The 23,773-nt window shown below is 52.5% G+C and overlaps 1 protein-coding gene across 1 annotated transcript in view; it reads left to right on the top strand.

Moving 5' to 3' along the window:
- DAPK1 (death associated protein kinase 1) overlaps positions 1 to 23,110 on the top strand; it is a 167,820-nt gene extending 144,710 nt beyond the window's left edge. The window contains 7 exon segments of the mRNA NM_001197157.1: positions 6,777 to 6,999; positions 10,889 to 11,077; positions 13,155 to 13,352; positions 14,329 to 14,467; positions 15,896 to 16,016; positions 19,054 to 19,242; positions 21,741 to 23,110. Coding sequence (NP_001184086.1) covers positions 6,777 to 6,999; positions 10,889 to 11,077; positions 13,155 to 13,352; positions 14,329 to 14,467; positions 15,896 to 16,016; positions 19,054 to 19,242; positions 21,741 to 22,973 — 2,292 coding nt within the window. The 3' untranslated portion in view covers positions 22,974 to 23,110.
- The last annotated feature ends 663 nt before the right edge of the window (positions 23,111 to 23,773 follow it).

The following is a 23,773-nucleotide window of genomic DNA, read 5'->3' as shown; positions in this document are numbered from 1 at the left end:
CCCTGGGATATTTCTCAAAGAAGTCAAGGCAAAGAAAGGTTATTTTAATACCTATGAGCAAGAGGACATCATTCCTGTTCATGCCTAGAATCCACAGATAGATTCCTTTCTTATCTTTGCTTTGAGAAGCAAAATATAAAGTGATAGCCAAGTGCACAGACTCAGGAGTCAGACCCTCTGGCTCAAATCCCAGTACTGCTACCTTCTAGCAGCTCCGTGCCTCAGTTTCCCATTTGTCAAAGCAGGTAACTATAGTGCTGCCTTCCAGTACGGGGGTGATAGAAACGATGTCTTTAGAACAGTGCTTGCCACAATAAGCACCATGTGTTTGCTGTTGCGGTTGGTACCCTGCACACCGCCCTGAGTCCCCGTGGTGGCCCCTCCTGTGGTCCAGTGCCCGGAGCAGGTGCCAGCGAGTCAACAAGGCCACCCTGAGAGCCATCGTTAGTGACAGCCACCATTCTGGCCTCGAGACGTGCCAGGGGCTGTCTGTACGACATCCCGAGGGTGAAGATGGTCCTGCGGGAAGGGGGCTCTCCGTGAGGCTCAGCAGGTGCCCATCAGCGCTGTGCCACATTCAGTCCTGAAATAGGACCCTTCCGTGGGGCGGGAGGGGGTCCTTCCCCGGAGCTGAGCTCGCTTGCTGTGTGGAGAGCCCCGATCTCCCTCCCAGGGTCACAGAACAGCTCCAGCAGCTGAGTCTCCCAGACTCCGTGTTCAGTGAGACCCGCAGGTTCGTTGGCCTCAGCTGTTCTCTTGGAAGGCTCTAGAGCCCAACTTCTTGATGAACCAGAGAGCAAGGAGGGGGCTGCCATACATTTCTAACCACATTCTTTAAAAAAAAAAATCTCCAAATAAGTAGTTGCTTGGGAGTGTGGGGATTCCCGGTACTGGAATCTAGTTCTGGAAAAAGATTGAGATGTCCCATGAGCTACCTTGGAGAATAGGTCAGCAAGGACTTGTTGTAGTAAGTCATCACCGGGCAGGCCATGCCTGCAGAGAAGCCAAGATGGCAGATGTGTTTGCAGTTGTAACTGGGGTCATGTGGTGGAGGAGAGTGATCACCACCAGTAAGGACGGGGAAGAGAGAGGAAGAGGCCAATTTCACTGAAGAGTATCTTGTCCCCAATTTCCTTTATTTGTCATTTCATCCTTGATGTCCCTGTATTTCTCTCCAAGGTTAGGTGGGCATTTGGGGAGGGGGGACATGAGGACCCCAAACAGCCCAGGTCAAAGCTTCCCCTCCCCCATCCACCGTGACATTAAAAAAAAATCACCTCTACACATTTCCTGACAGACCTGGGGGGAGCCAGCCACCCTGAGACCCCCTCATGTGGATCCTAAACACATCCCTGGGGAGAAGCCTGTATCTGCACAGCAGGGGGGGTGGCCTTAAATTGCCTTGTCATGCCCTAGGATTACCAGTGGGCCAGATTAGCAACAGAAACGCCCCCTTGTTTGCACCTCTAATCAGGTGATGAGCCTAGGAACATGTTTGTTTTTTTTCTTGAGCTCGATATATTTCTTTTTCTCATAAAGGTTCAAAACCAAAAGCGGTTTCTCTTTGCAGCAAATATACATTAAAATAGAGTCTCTACAGCCTAGGTCTCTGGGCCGGGCTTGCCCTATGTCCCTGCACCTCCCTGGCCAAACCCGAAAATAAATATAGTGTTATTGCTCTGCAGGGCATAGAGGCAGTGCTCTCATTACCCCCTGAGGAGGCTGGGTGAAAGCTGATCCGGGGGACCCTGGCCACTCCAGGGGTCAAGGAGCTGGAGCCTGCTTGGAGTTATTGCTTGGGGGCAGGGGAAGTAATGCCCAGTGCAAATGATGAGAGGAGTGAAGGGTGCAGGGGCCTTTGCTCTCCAAATCCCCCTCTGCTCTGGAGAGGGGGTTGGATTAAGCAGCAGCAAAAGCATCACCCACTGGGAGACTGTGGCCTCACTCCCTTCCCTCCCTGAGATCAGGCTTCTGCCCCCACCACACACACACACCACATGTCCCCTGCAGCCCCCTTTGGCTTCCACAAGGCCCCCTACAGTCTGGGGGCACGTTATGGCTTGCAAGGGGCAGCACTGTGCCCAGAGCCTGGGTGCACACATTCCCAGCTTCTAAGAACCCCCTGGGAGAGGGGAAGGGAGGGCATAGGGCCTGCTCCCAGGGGCTGATGGTATTGCCCTGGCCTTGCCAGCAGGCTGTAGCACTGCCCAGACCCCAGCTCTGCCCCATTGGGGCTGACCCCATTCCAAGTGGGTCTTGCAAGCACCCCCACCCATGCCCACCCATTGCCTCAGTCCATCAGGGCCTCAAGCATCTCCAAGAACAGCTTGTGCATGGGCATCTTATCCTCCAGCTTCACCCCATAGAAGTGGGCCAGCACATTGCCCGCTGTCTGGCGCAGGAGCGGTAGTGTGAGCAGCAGCCTGCCTGCCCACTGCCGCTCAGCACCCCCTCCAGGGCCTGCCCAGCTGGCTTCATATTCCAGCAGGAACTCGTGTAGAGCTTCTCACAGCTGCTCCACAGCCTCAGCATCCTCAATGTGCAGAGTCTGAACTGGCAAGGGCATCTTTTTAAAGAAGGTTTCTAGGGAAGCCATGGGCTTCCTGCTCCAGAAATATGACAGTCCTCTTGTTGAGCTGCAGGGGGCAGCAAAGCACCAGCTGGAGCTGAGTGGGGGTCCTGGGGTCCTCATCACAGGGGGCTGACCCTGGGGAGATGAGACCTTGCAGCCAGTGCATCTGGGCAGGTGGAGCTGAGGGTGGCCGAGGCCAGAGCTTGTGGGGGCAGCCTGACCTCTGACCCAGCTCTCCACAAGGTGCCTGGGGGCCGCAGTGTATGGGAGCCTCTGGTCCTGTCCCACAGAGCCCACCCCACGTGTCTCCTCTGTGTGCTCAGTGCCCTCATATTGGGGGTTCCACGATTGTCCTTCCAATCAGATTTCCATAAGGTGATATTAAAATAGTTCCTTTTTGGGGGATCCCGGGGTGGCGCCTGCCTTTGGGCGTGATCCTGGAAACCCCGGATCGAGTCCCACATCAGGCTCCTGGCATGGAGCCTCCTTCTCTCTCTGCCTGTATCTCTGCCTGCCTCTCTCTCTCTCAATCTCTCAATCTCTCTGTCTTTCATGAATGAATAAATAAAAAAATAAAATCTTTAAAAAAATAGTTCCTTTTTTTATGTCTAAAATCAGACAGTGAAGAAAGATGCCTGAGAATATTTTGGAAAATAGGACGAAGTGTAGAGTTTGCCCAGAATTTAAAATTCAGTACAAGTAACAACATTTGCATAAGGAAGAGTTGCTGTTCCTCTCCTTCTATCTGCATCCTGCCACATGGGGCAAGTCACATAACCTCCTCCTGCTCTCCTCCGGCCCTCCCAGATTGCAGGTGGGCCTCCCTGTTGATGCGCTAGTGGTTAGTCATCTCTGCTGATGAGAGAGTGAAGCTAAGCTGCCAGGGGCAAAGGTGAAGGTTAACCAGAAACTGGGATTCACTAGGGTGTCAAAGAGTGATGCAATTAGCAAATAATATTCACTTAAGAGAGATTGACCATGTCTAGAAATGCTGAGAACTATTCTAGGCACGTGAGAGACCACAGTGAGCAAGAGGCAAGACTCAGACTGTAAACAAATAACAAAACTGGCAGATGCGGTAAGTCAGGGGTTGGCAGACGATGGCCTGGGGGACAGCCCACCACCACCTGTTTTTGTAAATAAAGCTTTATTGGAACACAGCCACACCCTTTTTTCCTACTGTGTATTGCTGCTTTCTGCATATATGGCAAACACAGGAGAGACCACCAGACCTTTATAGAAGGATGACTGCTTCTCCTGTAAGTGCAGAGATTCAAACAAGGTGAAATAAGAGAGGTGGGTTATTTCCATCCATTGGTCAGCAACACCTCTCTGCTGGTGACATTTAAGCCAACAGATGAAAGATTAAAGAGGGGAGGCAGCCAGAGGAGAGCTGGGGGATAGCGGTGGGAACAGTGAGTGCAAAGGGCCTGGGGCAGTAGAGAGCTGGGTGTGTCCCAAGAAACAGACCAAAAGGATTGAAGGCGCCTGGCACCAGGGCTTGAGCCAGGTGGTCTGGGGGAGGATCAGGCCTGAAGGGATCTGATTGGAGAGGTCAGTGCCTTTACACACCTAGGTCAGGAGATTGGGTTTGGTCCAGGTGTGCCCAGCAAGACCTGACTCTGGTTTTGGGACTTTCACTCTGACTGCCCAGAAAGAGAGACCAGGTAGGAGGTGATCTTGACAGCCAGGCGAGCTATGACAGCACTTACATGGATTGTTGAGGCTCAGTTACTCTGTGAGCCGTGGGCTGGCATGCAAGCAGCTCCCATCCGTGGGTAAATATTTAAAATATACGGTTAAAGCGAACAAGCAGGGATAGTGCGTGTTCTGTCTCACTTACACAAATACCCCTTTCTGACCACCTGGAGGGAAGGACTGGTTTCAAATTCCGATTCCTCAGAGTCTCCGCTGCTTTCCTGTCCTTTCCCCGAGCCTCCAGCCTCTCCTGCAACAGGCCTACAGCCATGGACACCCCAGGCCTCACCTGTGCAGCCAGCCCCACCTGCCTGCCTGGGGAGCAGGGGACACACAGGAGACTATTCAAGGCAGGAACCAGAATGTAGGAAACACAGTGGTCCCAGGTCCTCAGGTGTTACGCCAGGAGGTCCTGACCTGACCAGGTGGCACTTTGTGACCAGCTGGGAGCTCCTGGTAGAGAGAGGCCCGGGTTGGACTTGTGTGCTCCCCTCCAAAGAAGTCCATATTCTCCCACCTTCAGAGCTGGTCAGGAGCTACTCACTGTCTTCCTCAGGCCATCTCCCTATCAGAACCCCAGTGAGCCTTGGAGAGCGCACGATGGCAGCTGCCTTCTCAAGGACACCAGTCTGCGCCCCCTGCTGATTCACTGAACAGCTACATTCCTGGAAATGTCGGTGACTATTAAACCATATCCTCCAAAACATGCACTTTAGTGCTAAGATCACCTAATCACACCTTATATAAGTGCTCAGCAGACCGTCAGAAGGCAGGTGGACCTGAGAACTTGTTACGCCCATGCACCCACATCCAGGAGCACCCCCTCCCCCGCCATCTGAACTAAACCTGGAGCCACCCGTTTCGTTTCCAGCTGGCCCCCCGGGGGTGGTGTTGCCGCAGGGAGATGGCGAGTCAGGGTCCCACACAGAAGATGGGGGGACACGGGAGCCTCCAGCAGAGCTGAGTCTGACAGGTGCGCTTGCTGGGTGGTTGGAGGGAAGAGCACAACAGGGAGTCCACGCCCGAGTTTAGGAGGGGAAGCAGTGGCTGCCGGGCCTGATCTCAGGACACTAACAGGCAGTCCCCCTGACAGGCTCCTGCAGGGTCCCCCTGAGGCAGGTCATTTCTAGCACCCATCTTTATTGAGCCCCGCCCTGCCAGGTGCTGGGGACACCAGCTCTCCCCTCAGTTGGCTCCACTGAGAGGGGGAGAGTGTCCCTCACATCCTACTGTCTAGAGGGGTCAGGATGGGGAGCCTCCCACAGGGAGGAACATTCTAGTGCCCTGGATGCTGGAAGCTAACCGGCTAAAGCAGCGGGACCATCCTGAATTGGGGGAAGGAAAGCATCCAAGGCTGCCTTCCATGGTTCTGAGAGGCACCGGGGCCACTGTTCCGGAGCCAGGATCAGGAGTGGGTAATGAGGCTGCTTGTGAGGCCGGATGCAGCCGGTGGGCCGGGGCAGCAAGAGCCATGCCTCATTGTGCGAGCCTCAGGGTGGGGCCTCTGGGTGCACAGAGCACCTGCCCACACCGTCCCCCTCTTGGTATACTTGGTGTCAGTGTTCCCATGTCCATGTCCTCCCAGGACATGGATCTGGGCCGGGTCTGCACCTTCCCATTCCCTGCACTGTGCTTAGCACACGGGGTCTCCATAAATGTCTGCTGATGAGTGAGTGAGTCTATGGATTATCCTGCTTCTCCCTGAAGGGCTGAGAGAGAGGACAGTGGGAAGGTTCTTAGTTTCCTGGCCCTGTCACAGCAATTGTATTGGTACCCCCTGAGGCCCTCCTTCTCAGCACCTGGTGCCATCGCAGTGCCACAAGGGAACAGGACCCCTCCACACAGATGAGCAGGTGTCCCTCGCTGGCCTCACAGGGTTGCTTCACCCCATTCCTTATATACCATATGCCACGGACCTGGGCACATCCCTGGTGGCAGAGAGCAGACTGGTGGCTGCCAGGGGCTAAGCAGGAGGGGGCAGTGGGTGCTGATGGCCTCAGAGCTTCTTTAGGTGATGGGAACACTCTGGAACCAGAGAGCAGGGCTGCTTGTACACACTGTGCACGTACTAATGCCTCGGAGCTTCAGTCCACTTTAAAATGGCAAAAACAAAGAAAAAAATAAAAATAAAAATAAAATAAATAAAATAAAATAAAATGACAAAAACAGGGCATGTGCACTTTGCACGACTTTTTTTGTAGATGCAGTGGGATGGAATAAAACCTGTCTACGACACGGGTAAGAATCGCAGACTGGGCTGCAAGCGTCCAGTTGTTATAAAATAGATGCCGGGATGTGCTGTACACGGTGGCGGCCACCGCTACTAATGCTGTATTCCGTATTAGAAAGTTCTGAGAGAGTAACTCTTAAAGCTTCTCCTCACAAAAAAAATCCCCGAGGAGGAAGGACACGGTGAGAGTCCCAAACTGTGAGACTCAGCACTGGCAGGCTGCTCGGAGCCTTCTCTGTATCTGTGGCTCATTGGCCCCTGTCCCTCTGTGCTCAGGATGCTCACCGGGGACTCTTCATCCAGCAACTGCGACCCACGCAGAACCTCCAGTCCAGAATCAAGCTGAAGCTGTTCGGCCACTCTGGCTCTGGGAAGACCACCCTGGTGGAATCTCTCAAGTGTGGGCTGCTGAGAAGCTTCTTCAGGAGACGCCGGCCCAGACTCTCCTCCACCAACTCCACCAGGTTCCCACCGTCGCCCCTGGCGTCCAAGCCAGCAGGTAGGCACCGTCTCCCCGGCTCCTGTCTCTCCCCTGGGTGCCTGCTTCGCTGGGCGTTCCTGTCAAGGCCCAGGAGGACTGGTGGCTTGGCTTCGGTCACCTGGCTTGTGCTGACCACATCTCACTGTCTTGGTGGCTTTAGGTATGGTCTTACCCGGCTGTGGGCCCCACGTCTACCCTCCTGGCCCACACTGCGGATGCAAGGCCGGGGCCTCCCTGAAATCACGGTTACAGACACAAAGGGCCAAACTGCAAATGTGCAAATCACAGGATGGTGTCGTGTTCTGCTCTGAAATGCTTCACATGGTGAATTGCACATTATGTGCACATTACACAAATCTCTTTTAGATCCAGTGGGGTGGAATAAAACATACCTCCTACGTGGGTAACAATCATAGATCAGGGTGATCAGCCCCTGCAGACAAATCCAGTGGACGGATACGGGTTCCAGATCGCACACAGGGAATATTGGTCCCCGGGTGGGTTCTCCCCCTCGGGCTTTCTTCCTGGAATGCTGGGCGCACACAGTAACTCGAGAACACAGCAGCAGAGGTCACTTCCAACCCCGCACGTCTCAAAGTCACTTTGTGGTTTTGAAAGGTCCCTGATGATGCCATGGTTGTTCCGTCCACTCCTCGGAGCCCCATTGGGAGGCGGGCTTTGCCATCCTCCCCCTCCTTCTTGGACAGGGTCATAGGTCCTTTCACATCCAGAGCTTCAGCGTGCCTGTCCTCCCCGCTCCCCACCAGCCCAGAGAAGCAACTACAGGGCACACCAGGAATTGTGGCATCTGGGATGTCGTTTCTCCCAAATCCCCTCAAGTGAGGGAATTACATGTTGCAAAGATAAGAGTATATCTCTTCAGGGAGTTTCCTCAGTCACAATTTTCTGCAAGGATTCATTTTCCATACCTGACGTTACCAGATGTGTCAGTTCCCCATGTTGAAAACCATGGTTTAGACTTTTGTTTCTACGTCATCCTTCCCTCCATGAGGGAGGGTGTGTGGGGAGCATTCTTCGGGGCTGAGGGGTGGCACCTGAGAATCACGTGCCCCTTTCAACTTCTTTTCTCTGAACAGCAGTAGACATGTCACCACGTGAAGAAATAATACCCACAATGGATTTATAATTCATAGGAATACAGTATTGCTTCTCCATCGTACGAGTGCTCCCCGAGCACTGTATGCCAGGATGAGGACAGAGTGTGGGCCCTGTGGTGGCTCAATGAATCCATGCAGCAACATCCAGGCAGCTCCCCAGCATGTTACTGAAGTCTCAAGGGGTTCAGTGGGCTGCCCAGTGTTACCCAGCTAGAAGGTCGTGGCACATCTGACTCTGGAGCCGGTGCTTGGTGGCGATGCTTGCAGCTCTGGCTGGAATAAGGGCATTTTCAGACACACATTTTAGGTTGTCTTTTAGGTTATCTTCTCTAATCGTGGCTCAGTTTGGAGATGTCAGATGGCCTGCACCTCCTCTGAAGCCAGCAGTCTTCCATACATAATGATGAGGGTCAGCCTCTGTGTGGCCCAGGCCAGTGTTTCCAAGCATGTGTGTATGAGAGACACAGAGACAGAGACAAAGAGATCTATTTAGATCTTGATCTGGAATGTCTAAGTCCTCACTGAGTATGACAATTATGCCAGGAGCCCAGGAGCTACACTGAACCAGCCACAGACAGATGTTATCTCCTGTTCAGCCCCCACCACTCATCTTCCATATCTGGAAGAATCTGGAAGTAGATTCTTAATAAGATGTGGCTCGAAGGCCACATTATCCGCCAAGGTCACCGTGTGTAGCAGTGTCCTTCAGCCAGTGCATAGAGAGATTTGGGTCATGGGGCTCAATGACAGAAGATTCTGTTGAGGATGATGTCTGCTCTGGACCAAAGAAGCAGATCTCCTGGGGAGGCTACTTCTGTTCTTTCAACCACTCTTGCTTCAGAGCTGCGTCTCCAGGCCAAACCCTCACATTTCTGTCAAGATAACAGGTTAGCGGGGTCAGGCTTCCCTGACAGGACTGGTAGGAGGTAAATACTGCTGTCTCTAGTATCCCCAGTGAATCCATTCCAGAATCTTCCTGGTGTCCCAAGCATCCCCGAGGACGCTGGCTTTGCTACCAGAAGGAACTGGATGGAGGAACCCCTTAAGCTATATATTCTCTTCCCCTGGGATTAGAGAGCCTTGTTCTCTCAGGAGGCACAGCTTTGCTCTCCACAGTCACTTGTGTAAGAAGAAGTCCCCTTGGGGGGAGTGGGGGGGGACTTCAATTTGCAAGATTGAAGAAAGTGACAAATGCTGGAAAGACATGAGAGAAGGCCAAGGGGGCACCAAAAGGATGTCCAGCTGGCAAAGTGGCCGCTCCTTGGGGAGGCCACAGTAAAACCTAGAAGCAAGGAAGCGTGGAAAGCCGTGTGTGTGGTTGACATCATCTGTGCTGACCCGGGTTCACGTGGTGTACACGTGTCCTTACACTGCATCTTCATGACATTGTGAGGTTGTGTCATAACCCACTTTAGAGAGAAGTAATCCCGGGCTCAGAGATACAATGTGTGTCTACCTCAGGCAGGCGCTGAAACGCGGGGCCCAGGCCGCTGCTATGCTGTGTCATGTGTGGGAAAATTGTATTCACTGCTGACATTCAAAGCTCAGTCCCCCCAAAAAGTTGAAAATTGAAGCTCTTTGTAGAAAATTGGAAGCCCTGGGTGCACCACTTTACATTGTATCTGATATCAGATATAAATGTGCCACCCGCGCACATTTCTGTCACCCAAACAGCAGGAAGTTTGTTTGCACTAGAAACCCCTGAAAATGCTGCGGAGAAGGGCTGGGCCACCAGCAGGACGCAGGACGGTGGCACGCGGGGGTCTGGCTGGCTCCGAGGCAGCCGCTGGGCCGTCGGGTCTCGGGCCCGCTGAGTGTGGGAGCGGAGGCCTCGTGGGGCTGCGGCGGGAAGGGGGTGGCGAGCAGGGTCGGGTGTCCCCGGGGAGCGCTGCAGGGCCGCCGCTGTCCCCACACCACAGGGGAGCGGGGTGGCGGGTCGGAGGGGGCTCCCCGCAGGCCACCGCCCTCACCGCCAGGGGGCAGCGGTTAGCCAGAATCAGGGGTGTCTAGGCTCGCAGTGTCTCCTTGTGAAATAAGTTATTTTTTATGATGCTGCATACAAATGTGGTCCTAATGAGAATTCAGTGAGGCTCAGGAATGCCTAGCACTTACCCAGTCCTGTCTGCTCTCCCTGGACAGGCCTGGCCTGCTACTGTGTACAGTTGTTTTGCAGTCAACCTGACACCATATCAGGGACCAGAGTCCAACTGCTTCATCTGCATCAGTCAGGGTCCGGAGTGACATTCACGGAAGGACAAAATGGGCAAAATTCTTGGGAACATCCCAGAGACAGTGAAGCATCCAAGGCCTGGAATGGAGGGAAGCCATTCCCTCCCCAGGCAGAAAGATAGGAGGAAGAAATCCTATTCCTGAGAAAGCTGGAGTGTAGGGGTGAAGCTGCTCAGGGATCTGGATCACAGACACCCCACTGGTGGGCGAGGAGCAGCAGGTGGGGAGGGAGAGGTGGTGTCTGGGCCTCCTCTCCCCCAGCCTGTCCTATGCCCCCTGGGGGCTGACCCCAACCAGAAGCCCAGGTGTCAGGCAGGCCTGGGAGGTGCAGCCCCCGGGGTGGGCCTCTGGGGCACAGAGCAGGGCAGGGAAGGGACGTGGGAGGAGCAGCAGCAGCCCTGAAGCACTGTCCCCGGCACACGTGGGGGGGCCGCAGGGCCCAGCCCCAAGCAGCAGAGGGTGGGGATGACAGTGTCCCGGGAAGGGATGGGGAGTGGGCACGCGGGAGGGGCACAGGCAGGCCCGCTGCCCGGGTCTCACTGCCTCCTGTCCACCCACAGTCTCTGTGAGCATCAGCAACCTGTATCCGGGCTGCGAGCACGTGAGTGTAAGGAGCCGCAGCATGATGTTCGAGCCAGGCCTCACCAGAGGGACCCTGGGGGTGTTGGTGGCCCCACCCCCGCACCTGCACTGTGCGACTGACGACCAGTCCACGAAGGCCATTGACATCCAGAATGCTTACCTGAACGGTAAGATAGCCCACCCACCCCGCAGGGGAGGGAGTGCCTGCGCTGTCTGTTTCGGGAACTGTAAATCACCCCCCAAGGGAGCCCGGCCCGCTGCATGTGTCATGGCCCCACAAGGATGGACGAAGAGCCGCACAAAGTGACCTTGGGAGAGACCCAGTGAAGCCTGGCCACTTAACATCCCTCAAGAGTGAAACTAACTCCCCTGCCTCCCACCTACTCCCTCAGGAAAGCCCTGGGCACACAGTAGGCACTTAATAATGACCACTGAGCAAATCAATACGTTTTCTAAGCAGAGCCCAGTATTTATCTGAATGAGCAACCTTATAGAACACAAGCCCACTAGCAGTTTGACAAATCCATGTGTGGGAAGAGCCCTCCTTGAATACGTCTACACACATGGCTGATGCTGTGATGCAGGCACCGGCGATTTCCCCACGGGCACAATGTCAAGTACATCTTTGCTCTCAAACATTTTCAAGGAGATGAAGCTTTAAATACTGTCCGGGGAAGGTTACTCTCTCCGGCAACTGCTCAGTCGCCTGTGCAGTGCCCCCTGGTTCCCGGGGCTCCTAGGTGGCCTGTGTCACTTGAACCCCAGCCCCCGCCTTATTGAGACACGGTTCAGAGCAGGGATGAGGCAGTTCCTTTGAGACTTATCTGTGAGGACTGTAGGTTCGTTCAAGCGCCTGGCCGAGTGTCTGGCCCAGAGCAGGTGCTCAGAAAATGCCAATTGGTGCAGCTTCACGTGGGCTCTCTATGACCCAAAGCCCATGACTCATAGACTGTCACTGTGTGTACCTAGAGCAGAGGCTCGTCATCTACAGTGTGGGAGCAGATCCCCTGCGGGGCACGTGTAGATGCAGCAGCCCAGAGCTGCCAAGGCAGCAGGTCAGGGGGTCCCCAGGTGATGCTGCTGCTGGTCCGGGAACCCCGCTGGGAGGACCGCTGGCCCCAGTGAAGTGGAATTAAGTCCATGGGCATTTTCTCTTGTAAAAGCTGAGTGTTCTCTGAGCTCCTGGAGCAGAGCTGGCATGTGGCGGGGGAGGCGCGGCCTGTCCCCCCATCCCGCCCTCACCGGCTCCTCCCCAACTCCTCCCCGCCCCGGGTCAGGCTCCCCATGCTCCCCGTGCTCACAGAACCCTGCACACTAAAGCCTCAGGTGCCAGACTATTTATAGAGTCCTGTGCTCCTGGAGGAGGCCCCAGAAGAGCCCTTGGACCTCCCAAAATGACTACTGACTGAAGAATTTCTGACCCAAAATAAACACCAAAAGGAAAAAATGAGGGAATGGGATCCTGAAATCTTACAACGTAAGTGGGCCTGCCGGGTCATCCCAGGGGCTCATGGAGGGGGTGGTCACTGTCCTGCTGGGATGTGGCCATTAGGGCCAGGGGTGCCCACGTGTCTGGAGGGTCACTGGGAAATTCCAGGTGCCTTAGAAACCACAGAGCCTCACCCACAGTCACTTCCAAGAAAGGCCTCCATTGCTCAGGCATGAGGGAGAGCTGCCCCCAACACTAGGGCAGGGTCGACCTTCGACCCTGCTCCACCCTCCACTGCCCCCCACACTGGGTGACCTTCAGAAGCCCACCCTTCACAGTGCTGCCCACATCCTGCAGAGGCAGAGCTGCTCATCAGCTCTTGCATCTTTCACCTGCACAGGTAGCCTGCTCACTTCGGACCCACCTGAGCAGATTGCTTGCTCACCTGTGGAAGGTGAATGTCATCCTTATTGAACCAAAGTTAAATTACATATCTTGGTGACTTTTCTGTTCCACATTATATAGCCTGTTGTGTTCAGAAAAGAATTTGTACTTATTTGAGGATGTAGAATCCTATCACACGCGTTCTCTGTCTGTGTGCGTATGTTGACGGAGACCCAAGGTCAGCCTTTGGCTCTGACCCCTTCCCTGTGGGGAAGGTGGAACATGTGTGTCTCGAAGGTGCGTGTGTCTCGCAGGTGCGTAGATAGATGGGCGGATGCTGCAGGCGGTGCTCTCTCTCTCCACAGTCCCTAAGTGCTCAGGACAGTGGTGACTGGCTGTTGCTGTTTCAGGTAGTAATCTTCTCTCCGTAGGAGTCGGTGATTTCAGTGTGTGGGAATTCTCCGGCAATCCTGTATACTTCTGCTGTTATGACTACTTTGCTGCAAACGATCCCACGTCCATCCACATCATCGTTTTCAGCCTGGAAGAGCCCTACGAGATCCAGTTGAACCAAGTGATTTTCTGGCTGAATTTCCTGAAGTCTCTGGTGCCAGTTGAAGAACCCATAGGTGAGCTAGCACACCCCACTGTGCCCTCCCCAGGGCCCTGCAGCCGCCCTGGTGGAACTACAGCCCGGGGCCAGCAGCAAGGCTCCTTTGGCCTCTCCTTCCTGTGGCAAGATCCTACCTCTGGCCGGTTCCCAAGGATCAGCTGCCACCTTCGTACGTAGGGAGTTTTTACAAAGACCAGGAGACCTGCCTCAGAGACCGAGTCTGAGCAATTCCTTGAGAGTCGTTTCTGGCTCTCTCCCTGCACCTTAGAACTGTGGTCACTTTTGTTGGTGGAAGTGGAATTCGTTCTTTGATGGCCTGTGCGCCTCCACCTTGACGGTACGTGATGGAGAAGCAGAATGAGCCCTCCTTCATTCTGTAGTTCCATCAACAACTGAAGGGACCATACGGAGTGGACGTGTTACCTTAACTTTATTCCCAGAGCAGCATCATGGAACGTTCCTTTGCTCCCTTGTACAAAACAAAAAGGAGTGGCCTTCTTTTCTGGAAACTGGACTATCGATTTTTTTTCTTTGAAAATCAGATAATAATCAAATAATTGGCCTTAACCTCCTCAGGGTAACTCGGCTCTGCCTCTTTCTTTCACATTCTTTTTGATGTTTTCTTCCTAAACCTCCCCCAGGGGAGGCGCTCTGCCTCTGTGCAGTTCAGGGGGCCGTCCCAGCCTCACTGGCTATTTCTGCATTCAGAGGGCTTTCTTTGTCCTATAAAGACCAGAGTTAGGTTTCCCCTCACCAGACAAGCAGGGCCCACTTGGAGGAGTTCTGAGCAGCCTCTCCCAGGCCCAGTGAACAGGCTCATCCCCAGGTTGTCCAGACCTAGGCCTTCTCGGGGTCACCCTGCACCGCAGGCCCGGGGCCCTCATGTCTGCGAGCAGGCTGCACCCCCAGAGGCTGGTGTCCCCTCACCACCTGGGGATGCCGGCAGCCAGGGAAGAGGACCCACCTGTGGAACATCTGCTTTCTGCCCCCAGCATTCGGCGGCAAGCTGAAGAACCCATTGCACGTCGTCCTGGTGGCCACCCACGCTGACATCATGAACGTGCCTCGGCCAGCGGGAGGCGAGTTCGGATATGACAAGGACACGTCCTTACTGAAGGAGATCAAGAACAGGTGAGGGCGTCGCCAGATGCAGGGCCATCCATGGAACTCACGGGCCCCGGACACAGGGAGCAGAGGCCTCCTGTGCTGGCTTGGCTTTTGTGATATAGTTTTTATTTTTATCAAAACAATGAAAACGGACACCTGGGTGGCTCAGTGGTTGAGCATCTGCCTTTGGCTCAGGTCCTGATCCTGATGGAGTCCCACATCTGGCTCCCTGCAGGGAGCCTGCTTCTCCCTCTGCCTGTGTCTCTGCCTCTCTCTGTGTGGGTCTCTCATGAATAAGTAAATAGAATCTTTTTTAAAAAAGAATTGAAATTGTAACAAATGCAACAGACGTCAAGAGCACAAGATAAAAAACCCACAGACTTTGCTCTTCTTTCTTCACTTCCTGGGACCACTGCCCAGGGGGAGCTTCTGTTAAGTGTTTCATACATTAATCTTCCACTTTATGGAGGAAACTATAGTTGACAAATAACATTATTAGAGATTTCATGTCCATATTGTGGTGACCGGATGGATGACACTGCGCCCATCTAGTTAGTGAGCACATCCATCCCCTCACATCTCTCTCTCTCTTTTCTCTTTTTTTCTTTTTTTATTTCTTTGTGAGAAAAGATGACTAAGTCCAACACGTAGTGAATGTCAGTCATGTCCTACAATGTCATCCACTGTTGTTACCACAGTTGACATAGATCCTCAGTTCTTTTTATTGCGTTACCTCTTGGCTCCTCCGATGACTGTCTTCTTCCCACTAAGCAGTATTTCTCAAAGTCTGTGTTTCCACTCATGAGTGGTTCGTGACAGTCACTGGTCAGACCGACCTGGTCTGGAAAGGGGGATGGGCCGGAGGGGGACCTTCCTGGCAAGTATTCCTGTAAAACTTCTGTTTCATTTATCAGGATGGATGTGCACAGGTCACAATGTAGAAATGTGTATTTTTACTTAGTGTCTGTCAAAATAATTTTGAAGCTGCAGCTCTATTCTGCTGGGAATTCGAATTCTTGGTTTATCTACTGCAGACACTTCCCGTAGTCCTCCTGACAGGAAAAAGAGGTCTCGTACTGATATTTTCCATATAAGGTGTGGCTGTCGTGCCCTTTCTCTGCTTTTACTCCATCGCCCTGCGGTGGCCACTGTCCTCCTAGCCTGCAAGGTAACAGCATAGGCCTCACCTGTCCTGAAATCTTCCCGTACTGTGTCCCTGCTGTTTGGTATAACTGGGGCCACTCCCCGCCCCTCCACCACCGTCCTAAGGACTCGGAGCGTGGGGGTCACCACCCAGTGTAAGGTGACAGAAGCCAGCAGGGAGGGGGTGCCCTTTGCAAGGTCATAAGAACTTTATGGCTTCAGACCAGCTTTTCAGGCCAGCAGGAGCCTGCCGTCTGTGGGGACAACTGGTGGGACTGCATCACCTTGAGGCCACTGCTCTTCCCTTAGGTTTGGGAACGATCTCCATATTTCAAACAAGCTCTTTGTTCTGGATGCTGGCGCTTCGGGCTCTAAGGACATGAAAGTACTTCGAAGTCACCTGCAAGACATTCGGAGCCAGATTGTCTCGGTGAGTGTGCTGGGAGGCTGCAGGCCCACCTTTGCTTAGACCATCTGGTCACCCTGGAGCTGGCCTCTTTGTGCTGTCCTCTTAGGTTAGGTTTGGTTCCCAGGGGTCGTGGTAGGAGGCAGCTGCACGGCCATGTTTGCTGTGGGAGGAGGAAAGAAGGATGAGAATACGGAGGTGGCCTGGAGATGAGGGGGGTTATGGGCATAGGGGCCACATTACAGTGTGTAGGATTCTGACAGCTTTAGTGGCCAGTCTGCAAGTAGCACGGCCTTTTAGAAATCACAGAACCTGGGACACCTGGGTGGCTCAGTGGTTGAGCGTCTGCCTTTGGCTCACGTCATGATGCCAGGGTCCTGGGGTCAAGTCCCACATCAGGCTCCCTACAGGGAGCCTACTTCTCCCTCTGCTTATGTCTCTGCCTCTCTCTGTGTCTCTCATGAATAAATAAATAAAATCTAAAAAACAAAACAAAAAAACAAATCGCAGAACCTACCCAGAAGTGACTTATTGTGAAATAGTGAGACAATGCAGAGGAGCACCTGCATGGCTCAGTCAGGTTAAGTGCCTTATCTTGGCTTCAGCTCAGATCTTGATCTCATGAGTCGTGAGATGTAGCCCTGAGTCAGGCTCCACACTCAGTCTGGAGTCTGCTTGAGGATCCTCTCCTTCTGCCCTGCCCCTCAGTTTTGTGCATGCACTTGCACTCTCTCTTTCTCTCAGATAATAAGTTTAAAAAAAAAAAAAAGAAAATGCAGAAAAATAGAAGAACCATCACCAGCAAAATTTATTGAAGGACATAAAATAATAGATGCACAAATGGATGACACTGGGCTCTTGGGCAGCAAGATCTTATTCAATGTTTGGTTTTCCCATATTGTGTAAGCTTGGTACAGTCCTAGCATGCATCTCCTGAGAGTGAGACAATTGGGTTGGGTATTTTACCTTAAAATTTCAGTGGAAGTATAAATAAAATCTATTATAAAGGCTGTGCAATTAATAAATCCAAAATCAGCAACTGAATAAGTGGAATAAATTAGTGTAGAAATAATCCAACATCTATAGAAACTTACTAGAAAACAGAGATTGAAATTTTGAGGAAAATATCTCATCATTGATCTGACACAACTGCTGTTAGTCTAGAATGAAACGAGATTGAATTCTACTTACTGTGAATTCCAAAAATAAATTCTAGGTTGATAAAAACTTTTAAATGTCAAAAAGAAAAAAGCCCACAATATCTTGAATGTCTTTTTAAAATAATGTGGTACTGCCTTGGAAAAATCTTTCAAGCAATATAGAGAACCCTAGAAGTCTTCAAAGATAGCATACCTATCTGACAACATAAAAGCTGGCATTTCTTTTCTGACAAATGAATTCCATGAACGAAGTTAAACGGTGAAATAGACTAGAAAAAATATTCTCTGTGCCTCTGACCCGTAAAAGGTTGCTAATCTATGATACTCAGTAAGTTCTCCCAAGCTGATGGGAAAGGGGTTAGCATTCCAAGGGCACAATGCTCCCTGGAAAGTTCCTGCTGCCCCGGCCTGGGTGTGAATGCAGAGCATGTGTCCCAGCCCTGGTGGTGGGTGGCCTCTCTCCAGGGAAAGCTTACTGCTTCCATGCTGGGAGGTGCTCCCGTGCACACCACCAGACTCCAGCCACGTGTGCTTTAGGAATCTTGAGGAAGACTCAGGGCCCTCCGGAAGCCTGGCCCTCACCCCAGTCAGTGGGGAGTCGTGTAGGGGCACTCAGAGGAACCCGGTCACAGAAACCAGGGGTGGTGATCGGGAACGTGGTCTGTGAAGGACCCCAGCACCTCCCCACCAGGGGGCAGTAGGGCCTCTGCCCTGGGCTCCGGGGAGTCCCTGGAGAGTTTTGAACCAGGGCCTGGTGACATTGTTTGCTTCACAACCCCCACCCTCAGCTCCTGAGGCCAAGCAGGTGGAACCCATCACACAGACTGCCTGTTTCCCTGGGAATTTTATTTTATGAATAGGGAGTGGGATTTAGCTGACTCTCTCCTCCTGGGGCACCTGGTGCTTCACTGCGATTCCTGCAGCCCCTGGATGCTGGGATGCTGCTTGACATAAAGGTAGAATTCGAGAAGGGACTGCCTGATAAATGATGCAGGGCAGTGTATGGCAGGTGTTTTTAATTAGGATGGTGTGCGGATTATAGGAGTCTGTCATACACATGATTTATTTAATCAAATTGAAAGATTAAAAACCTATTTCAAGGGGAAAAGAGGGGATGAGCAAAATGGGTGAAGGGAGTCTGGGAGATGCAACCTTCCAGTCACGGAATGAATAAATCACAGGAATAAAAGACACAGCATAGGGCATGGAGTCAGTCGTATTGTAATAGTGTGTGGTGAGGGAGGTACTACTCTGGTGTGCTGAGCCCAGCGCCACCTACGACTTGTCCAGTCCCTGTGTCACGCACCTGAAACTCATGTAACATTGCATATGGACTATAGTCAAATAAAAATTTTTAACAATTTGTTTAAATAATTTAAGAAAAAAATATATTTCAAGCCCATTACCAAGAATTGGTCTAATTTAAATTGTACTTTTCACAATGGTCTCACAGATACCTAATTTGCTGATAAAAACCCACTCCAGTATTGCTAATGATAGTTACTCTCTTTTCCTCTCCCTTTGCTCATAAAGTGATCATGTTCCAGCTAAAGGAGTCACTCCAGGGGAGGGACGGAGGAACGGAGAGAGCAGAGCATTAGGGGCTAAGGAGCACTGTAATGGAGTCTGTACAGTCCACAAGGATTGTTGTGAAGCCTCCCCACTCTTCTCCATTAGCAGCAGCAATGAAAGCATCTATACCATTTTATGCTTATAAATGGATTTTGCTTAGAGGCAACACTATAAAGAAAAGAACTGGCCCAGGGTACCCAAAACCTCACTAACTCGTCCCAAGTATTTCTTGCAACAGTGCAGAAAAGAGCGCCGTCCTTTCTACCTGGGCTTTTCCTGGGGAGTCCCTGTCGGCTGCATGTTGATGTGTCCTGCCCTGCACGTTCTAGGTTTGCCCCCCGATGACCCACCTGTGTGAGAAGATCATCTCCACGCTGCCTTCCTGGAGGAAGCTCAACGGGCCCAACCAGCTCATGTCTCTGCAGCAGTTTGTGTACGATGTGCAAGACCAGCTGAACCCCCTGGCTAGAGAGGGAGACCTCCGGCGCATAGCCCAGCAGCTTCACAGTGCTGGCGAGGTAGGGACTGGGGCCTGGCTGGGATAGTGGCGTTGGGGATGTTTTTCTGTCCCCAATCCGAAGGTGCTTTGGGGCTAGAGAGGCAGAGTGGAAATAGCCCCAGGACCCATAATCTATCCAGACACGTGGCTGTCACACAGAAGCCCAGGTGATCTTCTGACCTGCAGTCTCTGCTCCCCCCACACACACCCTGAGAGCTGTCCTGTGGTTTTGTTTGGATTTGTTTGTTTTACATCTTGTATGAGTTAGGGAGCACTGATCCTGCTACACTGGGTTACTGGGCCTCTCCTCTCTCCTCCTGGGGCACCTGGTGCTTCCCTGCGATTTCTGAAGCCCCTGCATGCTGCTTGGCATAGGCTGCTGTGTGCTCCAGACAGACTCTTGGGTTCACAGATGGTTGAGAAAAGGCCGTGATGAGAGGATGTCCGGAGACAATGAGACCCAGCAAGCAGTGTCCCAGCAGGTGACCAAGCAGTGGGACTCTTTACTCCTGTCTTTGTGGCATTCCGCACTGCCCTGCCCTGGGGTGTGGTGTGGGAATGCATCTAATTGCATCCTATTTCTGTCCCCAGAGAGGGGACCTAGCCTTTGTGTTCCTCCATCCTGTGACATCAGGGGACAGTTTAGGCTAGTCTTGGGCCATGAAGAGCAGCTCTGAACATGAAAACCCAGAGGCGGTTCTGAGAATTGTAGACAGCAGGAGCTTCCTGTCCAGGCTTAGTGCTGCTTCTGACTCGAGGCCAGTTTGTATGGATTAGAGAGGATTGAAATCATGACCGAATCCAGTGACCCTGAGAGCTAGGGTGTCAAGCAGTGAGAGCATGAGCCTCTGAACTCCACTGAAATTACCGGTGATCTACAGGCCCCCCGGGCAGTACTTTACAGTGATTGAATCCAAGGACTGGGATCCAAGCTTACATTATAAGATGCTTATTATAAGATAAGATTAACCATAATAATAAGCACGCCCCATTGGCCCAGGATTCCCTTGCCTTCTGGTATTTGACTAGCAGTTTCTAGATCAAGGGTATAATCCACTTTTATTCTACATCATGCCCCACCTTGCCCTTGAGACTTTAGGGAGTAAGTGAAGATTTGGCAGTAGGAGTAAGGGCGAGAAATCCATCAGGTGACCACGCTCTGCATGGCTGCCAGCCTCCCGCAGTGCTGTTCCTGCCGCCAGTGAGGAAGGCCCAGTGCTTAGGCACATTTCCCCAGTCATCCTCCTGTGGTATCACTTTCCAGACCCTTTCTCTGTGCATTAAAATTTTACATGATGCAGTAATAGAACAATCTGAATCTTTTTTTGAAAAATTTCAAGCCTTCAGAGCGGCAAAAGTAACTCAGAGTCACCATATACTTCATGCTTAAATTAACCAGTTAATATTTTGCTCCATTTGCTTTCTCTCTCTCTCTCTCTCTCTCTCTCTCTCTCTCTATTTGCTTAACTTATTTTGCAGATACTGTGACATTTCAGCCCTAAATAACTTAGCATGTAAGCCTCCTAAGCCATGGGTTGTTCTCCCACTGGCACAGGGTGGAGGAGGGGCAGTGAGGGATCCCCCCAGTTGAGACCAGAAGACGAAGCTGGCAACTCCTTATAGTTTCCACAGTTTTACTCAGGGTAACTTAACCAGCAGAGGAGATGTGGCGGACAACGACCCAACTGCACCGCTGTTCTCCACAAAGCCTGGACCTTAGTCTGCAGGTTTTAGCTAGCAAAGGGATGCCCAGACGGGCATGTGGTGAGATAGGGTCTGTGTGCACCTCACTGACCTCTGACATTGGATTCGATCTCGTGGCACCATGTGTGTGTGTCAAGAAGGAGAGAGCCTTCCTTATGTTAACCAGGAGTATGCAGGGCCAAAGCAAGCCTCCCACCCTCCTGGCCTTGGTGGGCATTTCTCAGGTATGTCTATTAATCTCCAAGAGTCCCCAGAACATGTAGCTGAAGGCATCAGGGAGTGGATGTGAACAAGACAGTGGGCTAAGAACAGGGTCACCCATGTTACCACAGTATAATTAATTATGTTCCAGAAACAGCATTGAGAGAATACTGCTATTGAAGTTACAGCTCTCGTTCTAGTGTTTGCCACTGATCCCAGTCATAGCTGTGTTTATTCACTCGTGTGTTTATTTGGGGATGTAGAATCCAGTCAAAACATACTCGTTGCATTTGGCTTCTCTCTCTCTCTCTCTCTCTCTTTCTCTCTCTCTCTCTCTTTCCCTCTCTCTCTCCCTCCTGTCTTTCATTCATTACATTGACCCTTTTTTTTGAATGATCAAAGGTAGACTTTTCAGAGTCTCTCTCACGGCCTTCTCAAGCTGGTATTCTGGCCCGCTGTTGGATTACTGAGGTCCATCCACATGAATGGCCCGGGTCAGTTTTTGCAACCTGTGCGCAGATTTTATCCTTGCTCGGTCCTCTGGTGCTCTGAGCAGCTGGCAACTAGCCCTCTCGGTCCCCAGGCGTGACTTCCTGTTGTCCCTTTTGGCAGATCAACATCATGCAGAGTGAAACGGTCCAGGATGTGTTACTCCTGGACCCCCGCTGGCTCTGCACCAACGTCCTGGGGAAGCTGCTCTCCGTGGAGACCCCCCGGGCCCTGCACCATTACCGGGGCCGCTACACCGTGGAGGACGTCCAGCGCCTGGTGCCCGACAGTGACGTGGAGGAGCTGCTGCAGATCCTCGATGCCATGGACATCTGTGCCCGAGACCTGAGCAGCGGGACCATGGTGGACATCCCTGCCCTGATCAAGACGGACAACCTGCACCGCTCCTGGACAGACGAGGAGGATGAGGGGAGGGTCTACGGGGGCGTGCGCATCGTCCCTGTGGAGTACCTCACCCCCTTCCCGTGCGGCATCTTTCACAAGGTCCAGGTGAACCTCTGCCGGTGGATCCACCAGCAGAGCGCAGAGGGAGATGCGGACATCCGCCTGTGGGTGAATGGCTGCAAGATCGCCAACCGTGGGGCCGAGCTGCTGGTGCTTCTGGTCAACCATGGCCAGGGCATCGAGGTCCAGGTGCGAGGGCTGGAGACGGAGAAGATAAAGTGCTGCCTCCTGCTGGACTCCGTGTGCAGCACCATGGAGAACGTCATGGCCACCACGCTCCCGGGCTTGCTGACCGTGAAGCATTACCTGAGCCCCCAGCAGCTGCGAGAGCACCACGAGCCTGTCATGATCTACCAGCCGCGAGACTTTTTCCGTGCGCAGACCCTGAAGGAGACCTCACTGACCAACACCATGGGTGGGTACAAGGAGAGCTTCAGCAGCATCATGTGCTTCGGGTGTCACGACGTGTACTCACAGGCCAGCCTGGGGATGGACATCCATGCCTCAGATCTGAACCTCCTGACCCGGAGGAAACTCTGTCGTCTGCTGGACCCACCTGATCCCATGGGGAAGGACTGGTGCCTTCTCGCCATGAACTTGGGTCTCCCTGACCTCGTGGCCAAGTACAACACCAATAATGGGGCCCCCAAGGAGTTCCTCCCCAGCCCGGTGCACGCCCTACTCCGGGAGTGGACCTCCTATCCCGAGAGCACAGTTGGCATCCTCATGTCCAAACTGAGGGAGCTGGGGCGTCGGGACGCAGCGGACTTTCTGCTGAAGGCATCCTCTGTGTTCAAAATCAACCTCGACGGCAATGGCCAGGAAACCTACGACTCAAGCTGCAACAGCGGCACATCTTATAATTCCATTAGCTCGGTCGTGTCCCGGTGAGGGCAGCCTTTGGCCGGGGCGGGTCTCTTTGGACTGCAGAACGGGGGGATGTGGCCCAGCTTTCCCATGGGAAACCCAGGGTGCATCCCTCCCTGAGCCCACGTACCGAAGGACGCCACCCTCCTGTCTGCTTCACCAATTTCTCTGCCGCTACCTTCCTCCCTCTCACACATTCCACTGTGTGTGAATGGTCTTTCTGGCTTCAGAACAGACCATACCCTGCCCTTTGGCCATTGGAGAAGCGAGAGTCCCTCCTCTCTGTTCTGGATCCATCTCTCATCCTCCGGCACCTGGCTCCTTGCTGATTCCTTACTGGAATTCTAACTTTCAATGAAATTTTTTAAACTACAGTATGAGATTATCCTTTAAAAAGAAAAAACGAAAAAAAAGCACACATTTATCCAAAATGTGTATTTATTATAGTCTTTTCCTGGTTAGACCATGTCCTCAGCTCATCTCTTTGATATTTGTAGGAAAGACTCCCATGTATGGAATTCCATTGTATGACTGATAAACAGACAACATGTGAGTGCCTTTGCAGAAGAGGGTGTGTTTGAGACCATCCAGGTCAGCCAGGAGCTGTCGAGAAGGAAACGCTCCCTCTCTGTCCCTTGCTGTCTGCTGATTATCGCCAGAGGTGCTTCACCCTGTTTTCCCCCCAGTAATTTTTGTGTTTCACTTGGCAAGGAAAGGGGAGGAAGGAGTCCTCTTCTCGAGTCATTTTACAGCCAATGTTGTTTTCATGGAAAGACACTTCCTGTTGCTCTTGTGTCAATGTCCGTGTGCTCGTCCACGTGGCA

This window comes from Canis lupus, chromosome 1 (assembly GCF_011100685.1).
Source record: "Canis lupus familiaris isolate Mischka breed German Shepherd chromosome 1, alternate assembly UU_Cfam_GSD_1.0, whole genome shotgun sequence".
Taxonomy (NCBI): domain Eukaryota; kingdom Metazoa; phylum Chordata; class Mammalia; order Carnivora; family Canidae; genus Canis; species Canis lupus.
This window is presented reverse-complemented; position numbering and strand designations above follow the sequence as displayed.